This window comes from Dipodomys merriami, unplaced genomic scaffold (genome assembly GCF_024711535.1).
Source record: "Dipodomys merriami isolate MVZ:Mamm:240054 unplaced genomic scaffold, mDipMer1.0.p SCAF_82, whole genome shotgun sequence".
Taxonomy (NCBI): domain Eukaryota; kingdom Metazoa; phylum Chordata; class Mammalia; order Rodentia; family Heteromyidae; genus Dipodomys; species Dipodomys merriami.
In genome coordinates this window covers 1,816,648-1,841,984 of record NW_027206424.1, presented here as the reverse complement: position 1 = coordinate 1,841,984, position 25,337 = coordinate 1,816,648, and the positions used below count along the sequence as shown (strand labels likewise).

Genomic DNA, 25,337 nt, shown 5'->3' with positions numbered 1-25,337 from the left:
ATAGTCAATACGTGTAAGGCCTGCCATGCTCGGTGCTGAATGACTCCAGCTGCAGTGAGAAGGTACCCAAAGCAGAAATCCCGCCCTGGGTGTTCCTATAACCTCATGAGACCAACCTGGACCACAGCAGGGAAAATGTATTCCTTTGACATACAAGTCATTTCAGGAGGAAAAAACTTAATCATATAACTTTAGTTTCAGATATAGCATGAGATAAAATATGGCATTTCTTAAGTGTGTTTGATGTGTGTCTGTCTGTCTTTCTGTCATCTGCCGCAGGGCTATTGCAGAACATCAGTTTCGTAAGACTGAGGGTATCATGAACTGTGTCATAAAGAGACGCCACCTGTGTGGGTTCTACGGACTCTCCCATCTCTAACGGGACCCACGTGACCAGCTGACTAGCGCTTAGCTATCTGGAACCCCCCGGGGACACTGGCTTTGGTGACCTAATGCCCTAAGGAGCCACACTCACGAAGCCAATGTCTCACATTTTTTTGTAATGGCCCTGGTCGAAGTGGGGAGGAAAGGGAGATTAGTTATCTCCTTTCCGAACCTTCCAGACCATTTGGAGTTGATGGAACCACATTTATTGGACTCTTTCTGGCCACTGTTGGTTAGCAAAGCTGACTGCTGCAAACAAGGGTAATTTTTTTACATCTCTGTAATGACTAATTCAGAGGGGGCATGCTTTCCAGTTGATTTTTACCAACATCATAAAATTTTGCTAATTCATTTCTACTCATTTATATTCCGTTTGGACAGTGGATAAGCAAAGGTTAACGCCCGTATGAGCTGGAAGTCATAGAACTGAGTAAATAGTGAAACACAAATGAAGAGGGAAAGTCTGGACTGGGGAAGAGGGCCATCCTATGTTTCTTGTCAAACCTCCAAACCAAGCCCACATCGTCCAGCCCTGCATGAGACCCATGGTTCACTGCCTACAGGCAGATGTGGGACTCTGGCTGGAATACTCCATTGTAGCCTTTCTGGTAGTGAAATGTACGTTCTAAAATCAGAGAGCTGTGTACAGGAAAGGATCTAATGAGGCTTTTCTTCTGCCTCCAAACCTGCCTTGAAGCTCCAAGCATGCCTCTCCTTCCTGACTTCAGGCTGGACAGTCATCAGGACCCTACTCCCTCCCACCTCCCCCCCAACTCCCCACAGTGATCTACCACCAAAAAGTACATCTGAGGTACTGAGCTGCCCCCTTTCCAGGCCTCTTCATCAGTGATCTTTGAAGGGGCACATGTCTAGAAAAACATCGTTTCAGGGTATTAAAGGAAATTAAGCTGGATGATGAATCTAACTAAGACACAGTCCAGAATCTATCCTAGGTGCTTTTGCCCCAAGGAAAGAAGACTCATAGAGCCGAGCGAGTCCGAGGCACGCTGCTCCCTCCCCGCTCAGAGTGGTGTGCTGAGCAAGTGGGATTCCGTCTAATTGCCTTCCCCCGTGGGAAGCTATGTGCCAGAGTGGCATCCCCATTTTTACCAGTCTCCCACTCAGAGCCGAATGCTCAAGCGTTCCTGCAGCATATGGAATAAAATCCTGACCCAATTAATTTTGAACTCCAGCCAGCATCTTTCACTCCAAGGTGTCTCAGCAGTGGGAGAGCAACTAGGAAAACCAATAATTTCATAGTCTTCCTTGCACGTTCAGATCACTTGCCTAGCCTGTAGGCCATATCAAGTGACACCCCCAAAATGTAGACCAGCCCACCCTGCTTACTAGCGCCACCTGTCAGAGGAAAGTGTCATGACACCTACATCTCAGCCAGTGGGAACAGGACAGACATTTTAAAATGTACAGAGTCTCATGGACTCTTTCTACCAGGAGTGCGGAATCCTTTTCCTGGATCTTATGTGATTATCTTTCAAAAATTACATTATGATTTGGATTTACTTAATATAAACTTGTTACTATGAAAAAACCTATATTGGCCATCAGGAGCTGCCTTGTCAAGATTAGACCAAAGATTTTGTGATGGACATCCCTAGCCAAGCATAACAAAGTGCACAGGACAAGTCCATTCTATTTCTACTAAAACCGGCAGGACCTGATTCCTAGCAGTGTCAACAGATCTGCTCAACACATACAATCTATCTATTACTATCTATGTACAAAGGTCGCACACATGCACTGTAGTTACTTGTAATTCCTTTTCTTTCCTTATTCAGGCCTCCTCCAACATAATAAAAGATACTGCTTTTCCCCACACCTGTCCCTTTCTGGGTTTTTCTCATTTTAACACAGGTTCATGCTTTGTGGGGACTCAAGGTGAGTACCGCCTATGCTCCATGCTCTAGAAACTAACAAAGCAAGGCGATGACACTGCACCCGCCAATTAGAAACATAGGAACAAACAAATCTCTCCCAGATCACACGGTTTTAATACCAGTGCATGACCACTTTTGTTCGTTTCTCCAATAAAATTTGGTAGACTATTTTCTTCCACTTAATATTATTTCCTAAGTGGATTTCTGTGATACTAAATAATCTTTATAATTATCATTTTAATGGCTGCCCTGAGTGAATGCACATCATAATTTACTTTACTGTTTTACCTATTGTTAGCCATTTAGTTGCTCCCATGATTCACTTCTGTACATTGAGATGAACATTTTTATTTAAGCTATTAATCTAAACCAGTATATATGCAGAGATGAGTCTACATCGCCAATCTAAAAATATAAGACATATATTTACAGCTCACATTTGATCATGAAATTTAGTTTGCAGGTAATTAAGACATTTATATTCTCAATAGCTCCTCGACACCTAACTCTCCCGGGGCTGGATGGGCCCGGCCATGACTTGCCACTTTCACCCTGAGCTGGCACAGGGCAGTGGCGGCCACATGACTTTCCCAGGAACAATAAATGGTGTGAATGCCTCCTGCAGCTCTGGAGCTGAGAAATTAACTCTAAGAACATAAGTGCTGGTCTGTGGTCCATGGGGGTGACCTGGCCAAGGAGCCATTGTTACAAAGGCCACTGGATCCCCGCTCCCTCCAGACTTACAGCAGCCCGCACTGTGGTTTGGAGTTGCAGGCCGAGGGTTCACTGTCTTAAGTCTGGGTTTTCAGACCAGATGTGTTTCCCATCTAGGTATGTGTTCTTAGGCTAAATATGCTCTCGGTGTGCGTTCTCAGCCAGGTGTGTGCTAAGTCTGTGTTCTCAGGATGGCTATGTTACTGGACCAGGTGTGTTATTGGCAACAGGCCGAGAAAACTGCATTTTTAGCTACTTGATGCTTTTGGAAGGTGACTACAGTTGTTTCAAGTGACAAGGCACACTGTAGTCCAGTGTCTGGGCCCAGGTCATAGGCCTAAGTACTGGGTACAGCACACAGCCCGTTAGTTGTGTGACTCCAAGCAAGGTTAGGAGTTAGGTCTCCAGTGCAGAGATCACGATCTTGGCCCCCATGAGCCTGCCATGAGGGTCAAAGGAGAACATGAAGTGGAGCACAGGGAAGGTGAGGGCTGGTTAGGACACAAAAGTAGGCCATATTGGAGCCAGGCCCTGGAGGTTCACGCCTATAATCCTAGCTACTCAGAAGGCTGAGATCTGCGGACCATGGTTCAAAGCTGGCCCAGACAGGAAAGTCCATGAGACTCTTACCTCCGATTAACCATCAAAAAGGAGGGAGTGGAGGTATGGCACAACTAGGAGAACATCAACTTTGAATGAAAAAGCCAAGATGAGTGCAGGGTCCTGACTTCAAACCTCAGTAGTGGCACAGAAAACGACAACCATCAAGTGAGCCACACTGATTGCAAGGGTTCTGTGACACAGTAGCATGTGCTTTCATTGCACGGATGGAACACAGGAAGGTGTCCACAGGTGAGAAGGTCCCGTTGTCTCAGGGACAATATTCCACACTACTTGTTTCCTGACAGTCACTTTCTTACTAGCAGTCTTGATAAGTATTTCCCCTCCCGAAAGATGCCGTAAATAAAACCCCCAAAGATGTAATTCCTAATGCCGAGTAAAATTCCACCCAAACATTTAGGAACTGCCATCCAGACATCAAGAAGAAGTCATCATCTCATCTGAAGTCAACATAAATCAGCAGCCGGAGTTTCTGGGTATCTTCCCAGTGAGGACTACATCAAACAAAATAAACTGATTAAATGTCCTAAGTACTGCCACCAGTATTACAAATAAAGCAATTAATTCCATGTACTTAGCAGCTCCATAAAGAAGGGCTTAGATTTTTTTTTTCCACCACTACTATTTAGCCACCAACAATTAATTCTTCTGATTTGTCTTTATGTGTTCAATGGTTGGGACCAACACTCAGAATGGCATTCCAAACCAGCAGAAATGATGTCAGAAATGGGTTCGGTGCAGTTCCTGGCAAATCGTGATGATGAATAGCATAGCAGGACAAACTTATTCAGACACACATTTTTCAGTAGTGGCAGGGAAAAGGCTGAAAAATTACTAGTAAATTGCTTTTTGTAAAAATGCTCTCTCTTTCAAATTTCTCCTAGTATGAAGGCCTTCTGTAGAATGATGGCACAATGCATTCTGACACACCTGGACGGCATGGATATGAGATAGCACTGAGGGTTAAGGTTTAATTTGCCCATCCTCTTCCCCCACACCAACTTCCTTTGTGCACATCTTTTTAACCTGTTGGGAAAAGTGCTTCTGAAAGATATCTATTATCTATGCCAGCAGACATACCCTGCCCCGCACACCTGTCATTGTGTCCCAGCAGAATGAGCCAGGATGCTGATGCACCTCTGGTCTGTCCTTGCTTTTGGTCTTCTTCATAAAAAGCTACTTGTGGGTAGAGTTTCAGATGACGGAGGTGTGCAAATATCCTCAGCACATAGAAAAACACCAGACTTCTCTGCTTTCTCTGCAAGCCTCGCCTTCCTGAACACAATGGTACCACAGAGCAGGCATCCAGGCTAGCGCAGGCATCTCAGGCCCCTGAACTCAGTTAGCAGTGTCGTTTCTAACTGGTGTCCTCCTCCTCTTGGGTAGTTAGAAGCCAGGCTGATACTGTTGATGGTGATGAAGCCCCACTCTTCAGGACAGCACTTCCGACAACAGCAAGTTGTCTAAACTAAAACACCAGTAGTGTGGTGGCTGAGAAAGCCTGGTCTAAGCAGAACCACACGTCACGGGTTGCTTTCTGTTATGCCCACACATGATCCCCAGCTGGTTCTCAGCCTAAGTTACGGACTTGGTTTTCTTCTAGAGCCTTCTGTTTAGGAAGCACTGGTGCAGCTTGGGAAATGACAAGGCCCGGCGGCTTGACAGGCACAGGTGACTTGAGGAGCTCCGCGTCGTGCGGTGGTATCCTGTCTTCTTCCTTTTCACCGAGCCGCCAGGCCTGCTGCAGGTAGTGTGAGTCCGTGTGGACTAAGGACGTGGGGGCTCTGGGTCCTGGCTGATGGACACCTCGGGTCTATTAGAAACAGTGTTGATTTGCGATGTTCTGCCGCAGGGACTGTGCTTCTTGCTTGTTCAACAAGTGACATGCATTCTTAGAACCCTGTGTTCCTCCATGGAATAGCAGGCCTGGCACTGACCTTCAGTAGCTTTTTGTCTTTCTTAATCCTAGGATTAGATCTTGAACTCAGAGACCGGGCAATAGCTTTTAGGTTTTCCGCTCAACAAAGGTGCTCTACCACTTGAGCCAGAGCTCCACTTCTGACTTTTTGCTGATTTATGGGAGATAAGAGTGTCACAGACCTTCCTGCCTGGGCTGCTTTGATCTGCACTCCTCAGATCTCCTGAATAGCCAGGACTTCAGAGGCACTTATAAGGATGGTATTTCATATGTAGACTAGCTGAACACCCACCTACCCACAGGCTCACTGACCCTGTAAGTGGTGACTACCACAGAAGCAAGAACTTCTGTTCCAGATCTTTCCACTAGGTGTGTAGCCCCTGTGAGGATGGTGTGAGGCCTGTGGGCACTGGGCGTGGTGTGTAGATTTGTGTTTGACCTTGACTCACTGGAGATTTGGTTCCAGATGCCTGGGCCCGTACAGTGTTGTCCTTCCCAGAAGACTCTTCTGCTCAAAGGCCAGGTCTACACTGCACACAGGCTAACTCACAGCCTGCTTACATTCATCTGGCTTTAAGTTCATCCCAGAAAAAAGTTCTTGCATGTGCAGTACACAGCTGTGAATCTGCTAATAAAGTGAAGGCATTCACCCCTCTGGTGTTCCCCAGAGGCCTCGTTGCCACCTGCATCTCTTTAGCTGCATTTAATAATTCAGCCCAGGATGAATTTGCATGATTATCATAAAGCCTCGCAAGTTTTTCTTCTTTCTGGATTTAAATACTCAAACAACTACCATTGTTTTCATTTCCAGAGGTGATGATCAAAACACAAAACTTGCTTCTAGAATGAATAATGTCTCTTTCTCTCTCTTTCTAAGTAGTTGCAAATACCACTTCTTCATGGAATCAAAGGAAAAAGTTGTTTCAGCCATTTTTGTAGAGGTAGAGAAACCCAAATTGCTTTGGGGGCTGAGGTTGACTCATGAGACGTCAAGCACTGCGCCATGATGTATATCTGTGTTCAAAATGCCCAGGGAAGGCAAGCCAGCTGAGCTGAACTGTCTGTCTAGTTCCTTACCCCAGCGCTGTCCACCCAAGCTTGCTTGGGACCACCAGTCTTCAGTCAGTCTGTGAAACAGCAGCTCTCTTCCATTACAATCATAGTTTAAAACAAAATAACAACAACAGAAAACCCCACAAATAAAGTTTGCATTTGGTAAACCATCTGTCTTTGGAGTGGAGACACCCATGTGAAAAGATAATTTGCAAAGCAGACAAGGCGGAAGCGTTGGGCTTCTTGATGAATATAGTGAAAAAAAGGTTTGCCTAATGGGGAAACATGTATTACTATCAAAAGAAAACCAAGAGTATCCCACCTGGAAAAAGCCAAGCAGGCTTTAATATCTGAGAAGCATTTCACGCTGTGCCTGCCAGCAACTCCCCGCCTGTCTGATTTTCCTTAACATAAAGGCCGACCCACCTGTTTAAAAATAATTAGGAAGCCGGCAGCGGTGGTTTGGCTGGACGTGCAGAGGCGGCGTTTGCATGTGTTCCCCCCTGACGCCTCTGTTGCTGTCTCTGCATGCAGGAACCATGGTCAGCAAGGACTCCGGCAGCTGCCCGCTCACCACGCCCGAGCGGGAAGTGGAAGTGGAGATGAAATACGCACTGGACCCCAACCGACAGATCAAGAAGCGAAACAAAGCCCTGCAGGTGCGCTTCAAGGACATCTGTGAGGCTCAGAACGAGCAGCGGGACCCCCAGCTCGCCTCCTCGGGGCCAGGGATAGAGAGGCCAGAGGCCAAGCCTGTGTCCTGCAGGGCGGCCTACCGCAAGTACATGACCGTGCCTGCACGCCGCTCCATCCCCAACGTCACCAAGAGCACAGGGGTGCAGACCTCTCCAGACCTAAAGAAGTGCTACCAGACCTTCCCCCTGGACCGCAAGAAAGGGAGCCTCAAAGGAGGCCCGGCCGCCGATCCCTGCAGAAGCCAGGACAATGGCTTCCTCACGGACACCAGGGAGAGGGGAGAAGCGGGACCCCTGGGGGACACCCGGCCTTGCAGCGCGGGCCGCGTCCACAAGACCACCGCCTTGGTGTTCCACTCCCACGAGCATATGAACGCTCTGGAACAGCCTTTCGGGGTGAACTGTGCCGAGCCCTTTAAGAACCCCGAGGCGCTCAGCCATCCCGATCCTTTGCTCCAGAGCTCCTCCGGGCTACCCTCTGAGGAGCCTGGCCAGCAGCTAGAGGGGGGAGCCAGGCCCAGCAGCGGGACCCCGGACTCCGAGGAGCCCACTCCGCCTGCCCACGGGAGGGTGTTTAAGACCGAGGTTGCTGCGGAGTACCCGCCCGCCATGCATGCCAGGACCCCCGAGCCTGGCTTGTCAAACTCTGCCGCAGCCAGCCAGTGGTCCCTCTGCCCTGCGGAGGAGGAGCCCAGGCGCGCTGCCCAGCTCAACGGGCTGCAGAGGCCCCAGGGGCCCGCGCCGGCCTGCTCGCCCCCGGCGCCGTGCCTGTCCCCCGAATGTAGTGGCCAGACCCCGCAGCCCCAGCCCAGTCCCACGGCCGTGGCGGCGAGTGAAGAAAGCCAACAAATTGTGCCTCATACGGAAGTGGTGGACCTCAAGGCCCAGCTTCAGGTGATGGAGAACTTGATCAGCTCCAGTCAAGAGACCATCAAGGTGCTCCTGGGCGTGATCCAGGAGTTGGAGAAAGGAGAGGCCCACCGGGAAGGGTATGTACGCTTGCCGGGTCTTGTCACCTGGGGTGGGCAGGGGGGGGGGAGGGCTCCATCTAGAATGCCAGCTCTTCGTCAGCAGGCTGTAGTCTAAAGGCCTCAAGCTTTGAGGGTTACAAAGAGCTGAAGGGACCAGGTCTCATGCCAGGCGCACTTTTCAAGTCAACTGGGCTGGCATTCACCTGGACTCAGATCACAACTTGATGCCTCTTATCTTTTATTCTAGGATTATGCATTTATGATTGTGATAATATGTGATTTATATTCCAATGTAAAATACCTAGGTAAGAAGCTATGTGCCTCTTAGAAATCACATTATGGAGGAGGAAAACCTATTTTTCAGATGGCATTGGAGAAAGTTAATGCTGACTTATGAACTCATAAGAAATAATCAAAATGGCATTATATCCAGCACTATATAAGATTCTAAATAATAGGCGATATATTTTCCTGAAGCACAAAGCCACAGTGCCCCTCCTCCTTAGAGAAGTCTCACCTCACCATGAGGACGCAGACCGCTGGCCCCACGAACTGCCCACCCTATCAGGCCGGACTGCACAGGGCACAACACCAACTTCACAGCCAGCCCTGCTGAGTTGTGTATTGGACTGGACCATCCTGTACAGAGCAACTTTAGGAACAAATGCCCTGAACACAGACCCAGCTGTTGAGCTCCATAGCAGGCTGATGCAGATTGCCAGTGCTGCTCTCACTCGGTGCTCCTGTGCACGGAGCCCCTGGATTGTCCGCCTGTATTTGAACAGCTTGGCCTTCCCATTGCCGTTCCCTCCGGCAAGCGTCTGGAATTGCTCCAGCCTGTGTTCTGCAGTTGGATCAGAGGGAGTGATCTGTTGCCTTGTGTGACCTGCACCCTTCCTCTGTGGGGGAAGAGAACAGAGAGCAGCATAAAGGCAGGCAGGCAGGCAGGCCAGCTGGCCAGGAGTGCATTACCAGGGCAGCATGGAGCACGTGACTCCCAAGGGGCTGGCCTTGGTTAACTACATATCATTGGCTTATCACAGGCAATGGAGAAGAAACAGCCCCACATTTCAGGGGAGGAAGGCAGCCGCGGTGTTGCCTTCGATGGCCAGGTACCTGGTATAGCCCCTGCCCTAGTTTCCAGATGCTTCTGCTTGGTACAGGGGATGCTCTGCAGAATGAGCTAATTCTCAATATCCACCCCCAACCTCTAGGTTACACAAAATTGTGGTTGTTATTAAGCAAAAGAGCTGCTAGCGAAATATAATTAAGCAGGAGATTGATAGGAAGTCTAATAGCATCCGTCGGGTTTTCAGATGATATTGGATGCATTTTAGGGTGGTATGGCTGTAAACCAACATCACAAACTTTCAGGAGGCCTAGTTGAATCTTGTGATCACATCTTCATCTTCACCCCATCTCAGTCATTCATTCTTGAATCCATACCGAGCAAGAACGAGACAGGCTGGGGAGGAGGGTCACATCAGGAATCTGTAGACCACTAGGCCCCAGTCCCATGTCCACATTAAAAGCTCCAGTGGAGGGGCTGGGAAGGTGGCTCAGTGGCAGAGTGCCTGTCTCACATGCATGAGGCCCTGGGTTTGATTCCTCAGCAACAGATAAGCAGAAAAAAAGCTACAAGTGGAGCTATGGCTCAAGTGGTAGGGCGCTTGCCTTGAGATGAAATGCTGAGGGACAGCGCCCAGGCCCAGAGTTCAGGCTCCACGACCGACAACCGACAAAAAAAAAAAAAAAAAAAAAGCTCCAGAGGAGGATGTGGTTGTGAAGTACAGCACATGCCTCCCATGTACAAGTGTCTGGGTTGAATTTGTAGTATCTAAAACAAACAATGAGCTAATCACTGACTTTGACATAAGGTAGACAGCATAGAGGAGCAACACCCCCATCATCATATGAAGAATGAAGTTCATCCAGCAATGTCAAACCAAACGTCAATGTTTGTATTGCTAAGCATCCACAGGAACACTACAGAAGGAAAACCATGCTTAAAAGGCCGGGCATCTCTTCTATTATTAGAACAAGTATGGGACTTGGTTTTCAGACCAGATTGCTCTCGATTGTGTGAGACAGGCTTTGAACAGTGAAGTGCTCCTAAGATTCAGGAGGCCAATCTGGGCAGGATCCTGGCCCTGGATACCCAAATAGCACTGTACCTCTCTGTGTCTCACTGCTCATCTTACAGGGAGAGCAAGGACTACACAGGTGACCTTCAGGGTGTACAGCCCAATGACAGAAGTGACTCCATGGGACAATGCATGCTAGAGGCTAAGGCATAGTCTTCCAGGCCAGTGAAGTTTGGGATGGGAAGAGACAGTTGGATTGATGGCAATTGAACACTTAGGATTGACTGATATCTAGCATGATCAGTGTGTTCCAGCAATATGCTCAACATATAGACTACCACCCAACAGTATGCCTTAAAGCCCCAGAGCTTCTCTGTCCAATAGAGTGGGTGTCTGCCCATGAGCCACTGAAATACCAACTCACCATTAGTAAAAACTGAAAACTCAGTTCCTCAGGCACAATGGCCACATTTTAACTGCTTCATAGCAATATGGATAGGACAAGCAATATACACAGAGGAAGTATCCCAAGAAAGCCTTTCATTCCAGTATATCAAAACCTGGCACAAAGCCTGGCTCGTGGCCATCTAAGGACACAGAACCTTAAATCAAGGCGCACAGGGTTACTTCACTTTGGAATTAATCACTACCAAGGAAAAGCACTCAGTACCAGAGCAAGCACACAGAGTAGGAGACCCTCATCAAGTGTGAGAGCTTCACCTCTACCTCCACCCTGGGGCCCTAGGTACACAGGCCACAACGAAGCAAGAGGTTCCAACTCCAAGGCGGCTCTCTGGGCCCAAGGTCATTCATTTGGCAGCACCTCAAAGTTCCCAGCCCTCTTTTCCAGGTTAGAATCTTGAGGAGGGCAGCAGAGTCTAAGGAAGGCAAAGTAGAACCCCCTACCCCTCCTCCTCAGGCTGGGGTCCTGCAAAATTTTGGGGAGTAGAAAGACCAGCCAAGAGCCGTGCTGCGCTGGAACATCTATCTGTAAGATCTGACAGCACGTGGTAGCATCTGCTTATTTCCCAGGCGTACATTCTACAATGGCCAATATAGCTAGCAGTGACTTGAGCAAAACAGCAAAGTCAAAGGACATCAACATCAACTTGTGAAAAGCAAACAACCAATCTCTGAAGGAGAAGTGGGGGAGAGGGCCCATGAAAACAAGGAAATTTATAGAGCTTACTTTATGTCTCTGGCTGAGTTTGGAAACGGGTGCTTTAGTTGCATACCAAAGTAAAACCCAGACTAACACACTCTACTTTATATGGACTATTATATAGACTTTCTGTGACACAATAAAGAATTGCACGACCAATTCTCCTTTTCCAAGTTGTTTTTGGGAAATATCCAATGGCCTGCAGGTCATTAAGTGGGACAGTGCTGAGAAGCTGGGTTGAATCAACTGTTCACATCACCTGCAATTAAACACCAAGGGGCTTTTCATAGAATTTCACTCTCATTAAGAAGTCTTGGGGGAAAAAAGGCACCTCTGAACCCATAACTGAGTCTAAGTGACAAGTCTGGCCTCTGAGTCTCCCAGTTTGACCCAAGCCAATAAGGGCTTGGGACTACTCTTGTTTATGATGTCAGGACAGGGCTGAAGAAGCTGATAATGCTCTTTGAGTTTGGCCAGCATCCTTTAGCCTCTGTGTTTCTTGGAACATATCTGTTGTCTTTAGTGCATCTCTCTAATAGAACTTATTTTCACAATGGGGCTCCTCAGGGAAGCCCTTCCCAGGGGCTTTGACTCTGGGAAAGAATCTGTGTAACACAGAACTACTTTCAGGATTTTCTTTCTCTTCTAGATTAATGGGATTCTTTCATTAGTCTCATTTGCTTATGTGCATTTCTGAAAGGTCAAAGGAAAGGAAGTTTTCACCTTAGGCAGTTAACCTCAGTGAGCTTCGGATCTGTCTTTGTTCAGGAAGGAGCAGTTTTAGCTTAAATGTGCTCTCTCTGAAGCCTCTACCAACAACCAGCACTCGGTGGGCACAGCATTAAGGCAGGGCCTATCAAGAGCCTTTCAGTAGGATGCATTCTCCAAGGAAGCAGATATGCAGACATATTCTACACTGTGCCTTTTACTCCCTTGTAAAATGTGTGGGCAATTGACTGAAATCGCTCTGCTTTATGCAGTGCAGGCAGTATTTGTATCACTCAGCTTGCATGAATGCCAAGAATTGTCCTATTTCAGAGCTCTCCGTATTCTTGTCTCTTCTCAGGAAGTTCAGGGTCACACAGGCCACTGCGTGACTAATGTGGTCACTGCAGACTGAGAATGGGGCAGGAGGGACACAGATTTAACACAAGCAATGCCAGGAGCAGCGCGGCTTTCCATGGCAAAGACAGGGCTGCTGGGCAGGTCAGCATTGTGTGAGCTCGGGCCTGATGCATGTGGCAGACGTAACAGCACCTGGGTGGGAACAGCTCTGCCTTCTCCTAAGACTGTCCAGCAAACACTCAGGTTTTCATGTGTTCTCAACAGCATAACGATGCTTGGCTATATACAGAAGATTTGAAACCCACCCTGTGAGAAGTTACATTTAAGAACCTACAAGCTACTTTCAAGGACATCATCAAGCAAGCCAGGTGCTGGTGGCTCACGCCTGCAATCCTAGCTATTCAAGAAGCTGAGATCTGAGGACTGCAGTTGGAAGCCAGCTCAGGCAGTGAAGTCTATGAGACTCTTAGCTCCAGTTAACCACCACAAAGGCCAAAGCAGAGCTATGGCTCAAAGGTTAGAGGAAAAAAAAGATAAGGGGTAGCAGCAGCCAGGCCCTGAGATCAAGCCACCGTGCTGGCAGGCATGACACAAGAATATACACACATGCACACGTGCGTGCGAGCGCACACAGATACACAGACACAGAGACAAAAACACACAGTTATCAGAATACATCACTGCCGAGAGTAAAGCAGCGTCTTGCACGGTCTGTGGTTCCCCCAGCATCTTCTATGCCAAGCCCAGGCTTACACATGACCAAGAGGCAGAGAGGAAGCCACGAATCCTCAGGGGCTCTGTGGTAAACTAACCAAATCAGAGCAAATGTGAGGCTGGATTTAAAAGAATGTCAGCCGCAGCCTCTAACAGCTTGCAGGAAGGTTTTAATTCCAGTTCCTCAGTCTCCTATAATCTCTGCCACTCAGTCATGGTGGCTGCTTGTTAGGCGGGGACCTGGTCAGCCTGGGAAGGATTGCTTCTCAGGAGCCAAAGGCTCATTTCTCCCCAGCTCAGGACACGTGGTGGTTAAAAAAAAATAAATCCAAGGGACCCCCCAAGTTCAAAGGCCCTGTGAGGACTGCACCTCTAGGTTTTTAAGGCTAGGTGGACAGGAATGAAGGGTGGAATTAGTGTATAGCTGTGCAGTAACCTGTAGGAATGTTTACCCAACTTCATTTTTCTTAAATAATAAAAAAAAGGACTGAAGGAAAGTGAGAAAGGGTCATGTGTGAAGGGTCATGTGTGAAGGGTCATGTGCGAAGGGCCATGTGTGAAGAGGCCTGATCTCCAGAGTGCATTCCTACGTGGCAGTCTGCAAATGGTTTCTCACAGAATGACAGAGGAAATATTTTAGGCTTCAGGGCTATTGTATGGTTTATATCATCATACCCCAACATTTGCCACAGACAATCTGTGTACAAATGTGTACAGTTCCGTTTCAATAAAAATGTTATGTGCAAGCCCATGTCGGTGGCTCACACCTGTAATCCTAGCTACTTACTACTCAACAGACTGAGATCTGAGGATTGTGGTTCAAAGCTAGGCTGGGCAGAAAAGCCCATGAGACTCTAACCTCTAATTTATAAGCAAGAACAAAACAAAACAAAAACTGGAAGTAGACCTGTGAGTTGTGGTTCAAATGGTAAAGGGCCAGTCTTGAAAAACCCAAGCAATAATGTGAGGCCCCAGTTCAAGCCCCAGTACAAGCGCACGTGCACGCGCGCATGCACGCACGCACACACACACACACATACACATACACACACACACAGAATTCACAAACATAAGCAGCAGACAAATTTGGACCACAGGCCAGAGTCTGACATAGCTATGTCAGTAGCTACATCTGCTCAGCTGAAACTCAGGTCAGAGTACAGGTGTAGGAGATCTGGGTGTGTCACCAGCAGGCATACCAGTGTGCCCTTTGTTCAGACATTTACAGGGTTTCTCCAAGCAATTCTACAGTTTGAGACTGTACCAGGCAGTGAGACAGTTCACAAACACTGAATTTGTTCAAGTGTGTGCGACACTGATCACCAAAGTGTGTAACTTTCAGGGAGCAGCCTTAGAATTAGGTGTGTGGGCATATGACACACATATGCAATGCAGGTGTGTAATTTATTCAGTGTGTGGGTATATGACACACATATGCAATGCAGGTGTGTAATTCATTCAGTGTAGCTCCTGAAGCTGTGAGACAGGCCTCAGTGTCCCCCTGCAGGAATAAACGGCCATCACAGCATGGCTCTGACGGCCGTGACTTGCTCTGACCTAGATATCCATGCTGGAGAGAAAGGAGGAACAGACTCTCTCCTTCCTCCTCGTATTGACGAGCTGTTCAGAAGAATCTTGCCAAGGAAGAAGAAATCTCTCTGAATTTAATTACCCATCCCCAAACAGAACAAATACTGCATCCCGATTATGGGGGAAGCATGAGGGGACAGTTTAATTTGTCTAAGTCACAGAGCAAAAAGAACCAATGTGGAACATTGTGCAGCTACGGCCTAAACACCCAGGCATCACAAAGATCAGGCATCAAGAGTCTGACTTACCAACTCCCTGAGTCCCTGCTCCAAGAGCCCCGGAGAAACTGGGACAAGAATGACTGGGCTATCCCTGCCAAACCTACCACTCAACTGAAATCAAACCTTGCGTCTGCGTAGCTGGAATGGGCTCTGAGGAGGAGATGGGCGGCGTTAGACTGTGTCATGCTTGTCCCTGTGGTCCTCAACACAATGTCTGGGGACTCCGGGGCGTTGATGGCTGCTTTCCTGGGCTCAGGAAGAGAGGGGATTGAGAATGACACAGAGAAAGCAGCACTCGCTCAGTGTGAGGTCAGAAGCAAAAACGGTTCTGCTTTCTGCCAGATGCTCTCCTGTCCCTCTGCACTGGTGATTTGCACGGGATAAAATGTCAGCACTTCATTTTCTAATGTTCTTGATAAATCGGTTTTGGTGTCTCTCTCTCGACGGATGTTGTAACCCAAAACATTTTCAACTGTTGCAGCAGGCTGACCGAGGTCGGGCGCCTGCATGCTCGCCTGTGCTCCCTCTTCAGGAGCTGAGGTTCGGGGTGGGGAGGGGAGCACAGAGTGGAAGAGCCAGGGCCCTGGGGACGGCCAGCCAGTCCCAGGCTGGGAACGTCACTCTGGTAATCCTGCCCTAACTGCATGGGCAGCGTTTCTGACCTCAGCCTCTTCCTCTGTAACAGAGACCTAGGCACGCCTACTCTTCAGAGAATAAAAGAAATACAGAAGCCAGGTGTGGTGGCACACACCTGTAATCCCAATATGAGGGGACAGCTGACGCAAGAGGACGCTGAGTTTGAGGCCAGCCTTGGCTACAGACCTTGTCTCAAAAGGCCACTAATTAAAAATTAAAAGTATATGTATTTCTGTGGAAGACAAAGATCTCCGTCCCCAGAGGTGTCTGCACTCAGTCAGACAAGTTAATTTGGGAGCTCACAGGAAGCAGGCACGGACAGGGGACGCTCTGTCTTCTGGTTGGTTTGTGTTGGAAGTGCAGGGAGAAATGCTGGATGCAGACACTGTGCTGTGGACTCCTCTGCAGAGCAGAGCTCAGGGTAGGTAGATTTGGGGTCCTGAGCATACACGCAGCTGAGCTACACTTTCTGACAGGAACAAGAAAGTGTTCATTAGAAAAGGAGCCCCAGAGGCTCCCTTCATCTCCAGGAGCACCTTCTACAGAAATTTCTAACACCATCACCATCTTAGTCCCTGTCTTCAAATACTCCTACAAGTTTAGAGGGGAAGAAAACGCTAGCGCCATTTGTACAGATCTCTGCCAAAGCGTATGCAGTGGCAGCCATGTTGTTTCTTTCACTGGTCACTTTATCAACTCTTTTCTTCTGTCAGGCTGCAGGGCTGGAGCCGGCCTCGCTCCTTCAAGGTTGCCGCTCTGCGTCGTTTCCAAAAAAATTGTTCTTTTTCTTCAGCTGCAACTTATAGCTTTCCTAGGTTCGTGATAGAATATTCAGGTGCTAGAGTCCAAGTCTAGTTATTACGTTTTTTGTGTAGCTTGGAGATGAAGGCATAGATCATATCCTTTCTAGCATTTCTTTTTCATTTAATTCAGAGGGTCATGGTGAGCTTTCTTTATAACTTATATTTAGATAACTTTGTAAATACTATTCTTACATTCTTAACAAATAATAAGCCATTCCATCCCTAATAGGAAAAAAATAAAGCAGAATGTATTTGTAAGTGTATAAAGCACATTTTCGCATTCATGCTTTGGGCTTCATGTAGGTATTGCACATACTTGAAAATGTAATTTAAATAATCTTCCTGTGCAGAATGCCAAAATAGCTTTCAAATACCTCCCTAGCCTTTCAAGTTGGTAGGTGAATAAAAACCTTACCAGTGAGCCACTAGGCAATTCAGACACCCATTTGCAGATAAAATGAGCAATTCAAGGCATGACATGAACGTTTATGGAATTTATGGATCTGTGTTCCAGAATTTGGATTTAAAAAAAAAAAAGATGAAATGCAAGTTCCAGTTTTCAAATACTTTTAAAAAAAAACCCATGCAATATCTGCTAAGCTATGCAAAAAGTGGTTTGTGATCTATTTCCCAGTGGATCTGAGGGCGAGTACCAACCACAGGAGCCTCCCTAGCAGAGCACCCACAAAGCATTCTGACTCAGAGTACCCACAAAATGCTAGCTACCCAGGACTGCCAGATTGGATCCCAAAAATAACAATCCAAAGTAGAAAGGCTCTCTAGGAGACCCTAAGACTTGGGAGTGAAAAAATATGATCGGTTTACTGTTGGTTACAGCATGAGGTTACCTCCCCCTAAAGATAGGTTTCAGATGAGACATCAGAGATTTTGCAAGTAATCACATGAAAATTCAAATATTTTAATCTTTCGTGAGGAGAGCCCAGAACCATTGGTTTAAAACACAAATGCAAGGTCAGGCCTTTGAAGAAAAGCACAAAAGCTTCAAGAAGAGTAAGTTCTCACTTAAAAATTGTTAACTAAGCTGTTCTAAAAAAAATGCATCAAAAGAAACTATAAATAAAAGATAAAAGCCTTGGTGGGTATTTACTGTCGGATGGCTGACAAATGCATAGCATGGGTACCTTCAAATTAAAACCTCTGTAAATGCTTCCATGGGTCCCAACTCAAAGCAGACACAAAGGCCAGCCAGAAGGAATATCCATTTCCGTCCTTTTTCCTAACACCCTTATTTTTCATTCCAGTGTGGTAGCTAGTGCCACCGAAATTCATTTTCATTAATTTGCAATAAACTATAGCTTAAGCTTTTCTTAACTCTCCTCCAGGAACAGAAGTTAATCAGCCTGCCTCCGCTTAGCCCTAAGAAAATGGTATTTGTTATGAACGGCCAGCTCCTGGTGCCTCAGGAGCCAGTGGCTAGGTGCCGGCCTTCCTGTCATCATTTTGCAACTTAGGATCACCCAGACAGCAGGAATGTGTGAAAGAAATCACAGGCTTCGTCCTGTTTATAATAAGATAGCCGGATGGCAGACACACTAAGAAATAATTACTATTTGTCTTGGTTTTTTATATGTTATAAACCTAAAGGAAAAACAATAGTCCTGCCTGAGTAACACCATTCATCCTGGTGGTTTGTCTCTTTCTAAATCTGCATGCTTTCTGAAAATAGTGACAAATAATTATGAATACTATTACATTATTAATATTATAATGTAATCATTAATATTCCATTATATAATAGTGGAGACTGAAGATTATTGTTGTTGTTGTTGTTGTTATTGGTCTGTGTTCCCTTTCCTCTAGTATGCATGGCCCTAGGTACCAAGTAGCATGCAAGGAGACAGACTAGGACCGTAAGGAAAGAAAAGAATATAAAGAAACAAATGTGGAGTTGAGCCAGGGCCAAGCGAGGACAAGCGGAGAGCCAACCAGTCCATTCTGGCTGTTGGGAGAGGAGACGCCACACAGGCAGGGACCTCACACTAGCTAAGAATCTTCCCCATTAGCCACCATTATCATTTCACTTTAATTCTTTGTAATGAAAACAAGCATTAAAACCTTCCCTAATACCTAAAGACTCCCCAGAATTATAGTGTCACCACATCTCAGGAGCTGCTGGGCCAGTAAAAGTGAATTTGTCAACATCATCTAAAGAAAGTAATTGAGTTCATTATGGTGTTTCTCTGAGAAACAAGTTTACCAGGATGGCTCTAGGGCTAAAACAGTGACCTTTTCTGAGCATGTGAAGAGGTACCTGTAAGGTGCAAAGCTGAGTCATTTATTTTCATAACTGGGTATGGGAAGCAAACATGACTGCCCTTCTCTCCACTTGTTGAGAAAATTCTTTTAATAGACTGAGGCTTATTGTACCTAAGCCACACCCCTTACTCAGCCAGGCATGGTGTAAAACTAAGTCTGGTTTGTCTTCTCATAAGCAAAAGGGCATTGTGTCCAGTAACCAACTGGTACATAGAGTTCTTCATATGCTCATTCATTGGTTCATCAAATCATTATTCAAAAAGTATCTCTTAACCATCTACTAAACTCCAGGCTTCCATGTGGGCATTGAAAGTTCATGAGGGAACAGACAGAACTTCTGCCTCCTTTGAGTTTATAATCTAGTGGACAGAGACAGAGAAAAAGCCAAGTCAGAATCTGACATTCATGGCAGGTTCCACAGGGACAAATATGGGGGAGAAATTCAAAGCAATAAAGTCACCGCAGGAGGAGGGAAGTAGTTTTCTACCAGTCAGGAGAAAACCAGGCACTTAGTCAATGGAGGGCACCAGGCTGGGACTGGCCAATGAGATGTTTTCAGCCCATCCTACAGGAGGAAATGACCCATGGGAAGAGGTGTTCAGAGGCTCACAAAAGGCTGAGACTTGCTGGAGATGGGCTGGGGGTGGAGGAGGGATGCCAGCTTGCAGGCTTGCAGGCACACTGCAGCAGTGGTGTATAAAGAGTGTTGCCTTTCGAAGCCAAGCAAGGTAATTCCCTAATATAGGGAACACTCCTTCATCTTGTAAAAATAGGTCTTCTAGATTTGAAGTGTGTTGAGGGCTTGGTATGGGTTTTATTTACCTATGTACAGCATCAAGCTCTGGATAAACTGTGAGGAATCAAGTGTGGTGGTGGTTTGGGTTGGCATCTAGCAAAATCCTTGAAGGTCTCTGAGTAGGACTACACAGGATGACCAAAAATCACCCTCAAGTTAGAGGTCTTCATGGGGTTTATGTGCAGAGCTAATCCTCCAGAAGATCACCATTCCTGCCTCTGAGAGGAGGCGGCAGGGACTATGAGAACTTCAGCCTACCGTGAAAAGAATTTCATACGGAGAAGTAACAAAATAAGATAAAGAAGACCCACCTCAACTTGTGAATGGGATGTGCCCCAAACACTGTTTCTAAGTAACTTGGGTTGGAGTTCACAGCTTGGTCTCCAGAAGTGGTTAAGCTACAGAATGCTACCAACTCTGATCACGTTCTGGAAGGGAGCATCCTGCCGTCCTCCCCTGAGGTAGTCAGCCGGGGGAGATGAGTTTATTCAAGGGATGTTTAGGATGCACGTGTTCAAAGTTGAGGAATCTGTGAGTTGATCTCAGTCAGAGTTCCCTGCTCGGCAATGACCCAGACTAATATGGAAAAACAATGGTTACTGTGACTGCTCCTCACACCTGGAGTATACATCCAGAAGCCAAAAAGCAGGAAGATAGAATAAAATAATTGGGCAAGCATTCTCTATATGCACAAGATTCTTTGATTCTATCAAATAACTGTAATAGAGGAATTGCTCTCCCATGACCATGGTACACTGGGCAGAAGACATGGAGTGAGCTTTCTGAAGTTTTGTTTACCTATCAGAGAAGGCATGTGAAATTTCACTGGAGCCAACTGAATTAACTCTCAAAGATCTGCTAAGACCAAATCATTTCTTAATTAAATTTGCTTCTCATTTGCTCATTTTTAGAAATGCATCCACATACATTAACTGCCATCTCTTCTGTAAGAGGCATGGCAGACATCAGCTGGTCAAATACAGAAGGGCGGGTCAGCACGCTGGCAGCGAATGCTGAGCACGCTAGCAGGGGAGAGCAGGTAGAGCAGGGTGGCTGAGAGCCGGGCAGAGGACAGGTGAGGAGCAGGTGACGGTTCCATCGGAGCTCTGAGACGATGATGCCAGCTGGGCAGTGCTAGCTCCACCAACAGTCACTTCACTTAACCACTCCCCCCCAAGGCAGGGGAAAGCAGTGGTGCCTCCGAAGGCTTCACCAAACTCGGAGGTCACAGTGACTTTGTGTTTTTGAAAGAAAAGCCTCATTTCTTCACCCTATCAACCTACTTTGTCTGCTTGGAGATCCGACATCAGGCAAAACCACAGCGCTACGTGCTCTGCCTTAGCATATCTGCCGTGGCTGCAAGACAGCAAATAGCAGCTACTTAGGGCAAGGCAGCTTGTCAGCCCAGCAGCTGTGTGGGCCCATTTTGCCTCTGATTGACCAATTGGTGGTCTTGGGGTTGGTTAGGAAAACGAATTTCATATTATAGCAATCTTAAATTGGGTGGTCCCCAAATGCTGGCATGTGGTTACTTACATGTTTAAAAGGGATGTTATTGAGTTCTGTGGATAAAGGGGAAAATCTAAATTCACTTTAGCAACCCGAGAGCTGAAATATGAACTGCAGACACTTCCAGGACTCATGTGAGGGGCGTGCCTGAAGACACCGATGAGGGAGGAAGCAGATTATGGGACGTTCCCTGGACAACTGACTCTGACCACTTCTGAAATTTAATACCACCCCCTCCCCCATAGTACAGCCATTGTTGGTTCCCTCTAATGAGTGTCACTTTGAGACTATTAAGTGACAAGGCCCTGTGAGATGCGGACATAAATGATGGCTTAGTTATCAAGAAGGGACGCCGGGCAAGAAGGCAGAAGGAGAAAGCATTTCTGGCTTCCAGTGAGGAAGCCCAAAGAACAAGAGAGAACACAATGAAGAGAATGAATTAGACAACTGCATAAAATTATCACTGAGAGCAGAAACGGGGCTTTTTGGTTTTTGCAGTGACCAGCTTCCGTGCCAAGGGCTATAGGCACAGAGCAGGACACGGCCTGTGAGTAACTCAACCAACAGTCCCAACGCCGCTTGTACCGGCACACTCAGAGGGTCACACTGGGATTTAGCATTATGCACGCTGCCTGTTGCTTACAGGCTTGATCTGGTGAACACTCAGCAAATGAATGTGCCATGGACCACCAAATTAGGCCACAGAACTGGGCACCAGTGGCTCACACCTGTAATACCAGCTGTTCAGGAGGCTGAGATCTCAGGATCATGGTTTGAAGCCAGCCTGGGCAGAAAAGTCAGTGAGATTCTTATCTCCAATTAACTACCAAAAAGCCAGAAGTGAAACTGTGGCTCAAGTGGTAGAGCACTATTCTTGAACAAAGGAGCTCAGGGACAGTTCAAGCCCCAGGACTGGCACCAAAATAGGCCACAGGATCACTGGCTGTCTCCAGCACAGAACAGAACTTTTGGGGAGGGGTGTAAAGCACCTAGTGTGACAAAATACAGTCAACAGTGAGAGGGAGATACCCATCTGCATTCCACAGCTTTTTCCAGACTGATACCACACTGCTATACTGATATCTAACTGATCCAACCACTTCAGCCACTCTCATACCTGGGACTACAGGAGTACACCAATGGCTGGTGAGAACTTAAGGCCTTACCATGGTGTTGAGGATGTAGCTCAATGGTAGTGTGACTGCTTGCCATGTACAAAGTGCTGGCTTTAATCCTCAGTTCTACAAAGATGGATGGACGGATGGATGAATGGATAGTTGGATAGATGGAATAATTAGAGAAGATGGGTAGGTAAGAAAATTAGATGGGTGTACACATAGGTAGTTATATAAATGGAAGATAGATAGATAGATAGATAGATAGATAGATAGATAGATAGATAGGGATGATAAGTGGATAGATGATAGACGCATGGATAAACATTTACAACGACAGACAGGGGCATGGCTTCCTCTTACAGAGGAATTGTGCATAAGCAGGCAACACTGCCAACATCACATCTGATAAGCCAATATTGGTAATTACTATTGGATGCCAAAAAATAAACTTTTAAAACTTTTAAACCATTTCCTCTGAGATGCTTTTTAAATAGCACAGTGGGAGACTTTCCCCCCCTTTTTCTTGACTTTTTAACCAAACAGTTTGTGTTTTGTTTTGTTTCACTAAAGAGTTTTTGGTCCTGCTTTTCAAGACCATCTTCAAGGTCTGAAAGACTTCAAAGAGCCTGGATTGGGAACTGTAAGAAAGCTGTCAATGACCTTTCTCTGATATTCCTCCTGCCCTTTCCTTCCACAAGGACTCTGCTAGCTTAGCTCTTACTGCTGCTTCCACGAAAAAGCAGTCTCCTGCTCCCCGCGCTCCCCGTGCTCCCTGCCTCCTAGGACGGGGACGTAGCGCGGCTCAAGTTCACGCTGGCAGCCTTCCTTCCTCATGATCAGGAGACACATAAACATGACTGCACAGAATGGTCTGACCCCCTCCCGCCCTCCCTCCTTCTCTCATCCTTTCCTTTCCTTTTCTCCCTCTTCCCTGCCCCCCCCACCCCGCTTCCTTCCTTTCATATAGTCTGCTCCTGATTCCTCCTCATGCCTCGGGTATATAAAGGGAACTGAATGCAGCAGCTTTCACCTGTGCTCCTCCCACAAATCTACTACCTGCACTGCACAGGGGCACATACGCATGTGTGCTGTACTGGTAGACTCCCACATACGTACATTTGCACATTCAGAGATTTGATAGTGGCAACTGACAAGCTGGAGCTTAGTGCGGAAGCATGGGAAAGTTAGAGACTGTAGTGGGGCGTCTCAGATACACTGGAGACGCCCAGGAGCTGCCGGGAGGCAGCTGTGGGGAGGTGTCCAGCGGGATGCCCCAGGCCCAGGATGTGTACTGGAAGCCAGACTCACTTTCCTGAAGAAAGCTGGCTCACTTGGAAGTAGAAATGATCGACAACTGGGCTCAACCAAAAGTAGCCTGTGAAATTGGCTTGTCCAAATCCTTTCCATTTCAACAGAGTGTTAAATTAAGTCCTTCCCCTCTTCCTATTTCCACCGAGCCCTTGTCCTCCCCACCCTATGTATCTTCCAAACGTCTCCTTGCCTTCAGTCGTCAAAGAAGCCCATCCTGACAAAGGGGTGGCCACAGGCATCAAGGAAGGAAAGGTCAGGGCCCTGGGTCTGCTGCGGCCTGTGGGTTACACCTGGGGGAGGAGAAGCTACGGAGGCAGCAGAACTGGAAAACAGAAGGCACCTTGGGTCCTTGGTGCTGTCCGTGGTGCTAAATGCCGTTTCCACAAGTTAACGTTGAAAGTCAGTGTTGATGACAAGTAACAGAAAGGCACCATTGGGGGCACTAAAATTTCCTTTTTCATAATGAGCATGTTCGACATTAGTTGAGTCCAAAAAGTTCACACTGGGAAAAGAGAGGATCAAACCGTTCACTTCCATTGTCTACCTTCTCTTCCACTTTCTAAACAGATTAGCATGGTATCTGGAGAAACAAACTATGGCTAACTTAAATATGAACTAACATCCAGAAAGAACAAGGCACCACATCCCACATGAGGTTAATAGCCCACATAAAGCATCAGCTCCTCAACAGAGAAAAAGCTTTGCATAGGTGGCAATTAACTTTGAAGACAATATGTATTTTTTAATCATAATGTTTTTGCATCCCAATAAGGTGATTTGTGCTTGCAATCCTAGCTACTCAGGAGGCTGAGATCTGGTAGATTACAGTTTGAGACTCCAAAGAGTACTCAAAAAGTAGAGTTGACCAGGTGCTAGTGGCTTACACTCGTAATCCATTACTCTGGGTGCAGAGATCTGAGGATCACCGTTCAAAGCCAGCCCATGCAGGAAAATCTGTGAGACTCTTATTTCTAATCATCCACTAAGAAGCCAGAAATGCAGCTGTGGCTCAAGACACTGGTGTTGAGCAAAAGAACTTAGGGACAACAACCTGAATTCAGGCCCCAGGACTAGTACAAGAAAAGAAAGCAGATCTCAAATGGTAGTTCACCAACCTAGCAAGTGGGAGGCCCTCAGTTCAAACCCCATTACAAGAAAAATTTTTGTGTGTAGGCTTTAGATCAACAGTGTAAACACTTATATGTCTACATTTCAATGCACAAAATATCTGTACGAATCACCATGGAGAAGTATATGCCCCAGGAATCTGAAGCCTTACAATTGCCTCTCTTCATGGCAAAGACGGTATGAAAGGGCTACCACCTCAAGTACTGGTTTTATGATTTGTTTCCAAATTGAAGAGGAAAAAATAGAGAAATTCTAGAACAGCACTTTGTGTCCTCCCACAGAAGAACTTTTCTGTTCCGTCTATATTTGGAGTACACATTCATTCAGATGCTGCGGCCCAATTATTAATGTGACCATAAAATTATCAGTGATGCCAAGCCCTACAGCCTGGAAGTTCCAAGGACAATTAGATGGATTACCAGAGCAATAAGCACAATGAATTACATAGCTCTTTAAACCCTCTATTGAGAATACTCCCATGCTTAATAAAATTTTAGCAGCCATACTGTGATTGGCAGTCTTGACTGGTGGTAGCCTTTGAGCTTACCCCATGACATAGGATGGTGTTCAAATTTTATACATATATTAATCTCTCACTAGCTCTTTCTGACACCAATATTAGATTCCATTAAATAACAACCACTTATGAAAAAGATCTTAAGCAAAACACTG

At 46.6% G+C, this 25,337-nt stretch overlaps 2 protein-coding genes across 4 annotated transcripts in view; one reads left to right on the top strand and one right to left on the bottom strand.

Moving 5' to 3' along the window:
- The window catches only part of Dock1 (dedicator of cytokinesis 1), a 436,098-nt gene that overhangs the window by 210,985 nt on the left and 199,776 nt on the right, over positions 1-25,337 (bottom strand). The window lies entirely within an intron of this gene.
- The window catches only part of Insyn2a (inhibitory synaptic factor 2A), a 58,043-nt gene that overhangs the window by 11,049 nt on the left and 21,657 nt on the right, over positions 1-25,337 (top strand). For both annotated transcript variants that reach the window (XM_070011396.1, XM_070011395.1), the window contains exon 2: positions 7,120-8,269. In XM_070011396.1, the coding sequence (XP_069867497.1) occupies positions 7,125-8,269 (1,145 nt within the window). In that variant the 5' untranslated portion in view covers positions 7,120-7,124. The remainder of the gene's footprint in view (positions 1-7,119; positions 8,270-25,337) is intronic.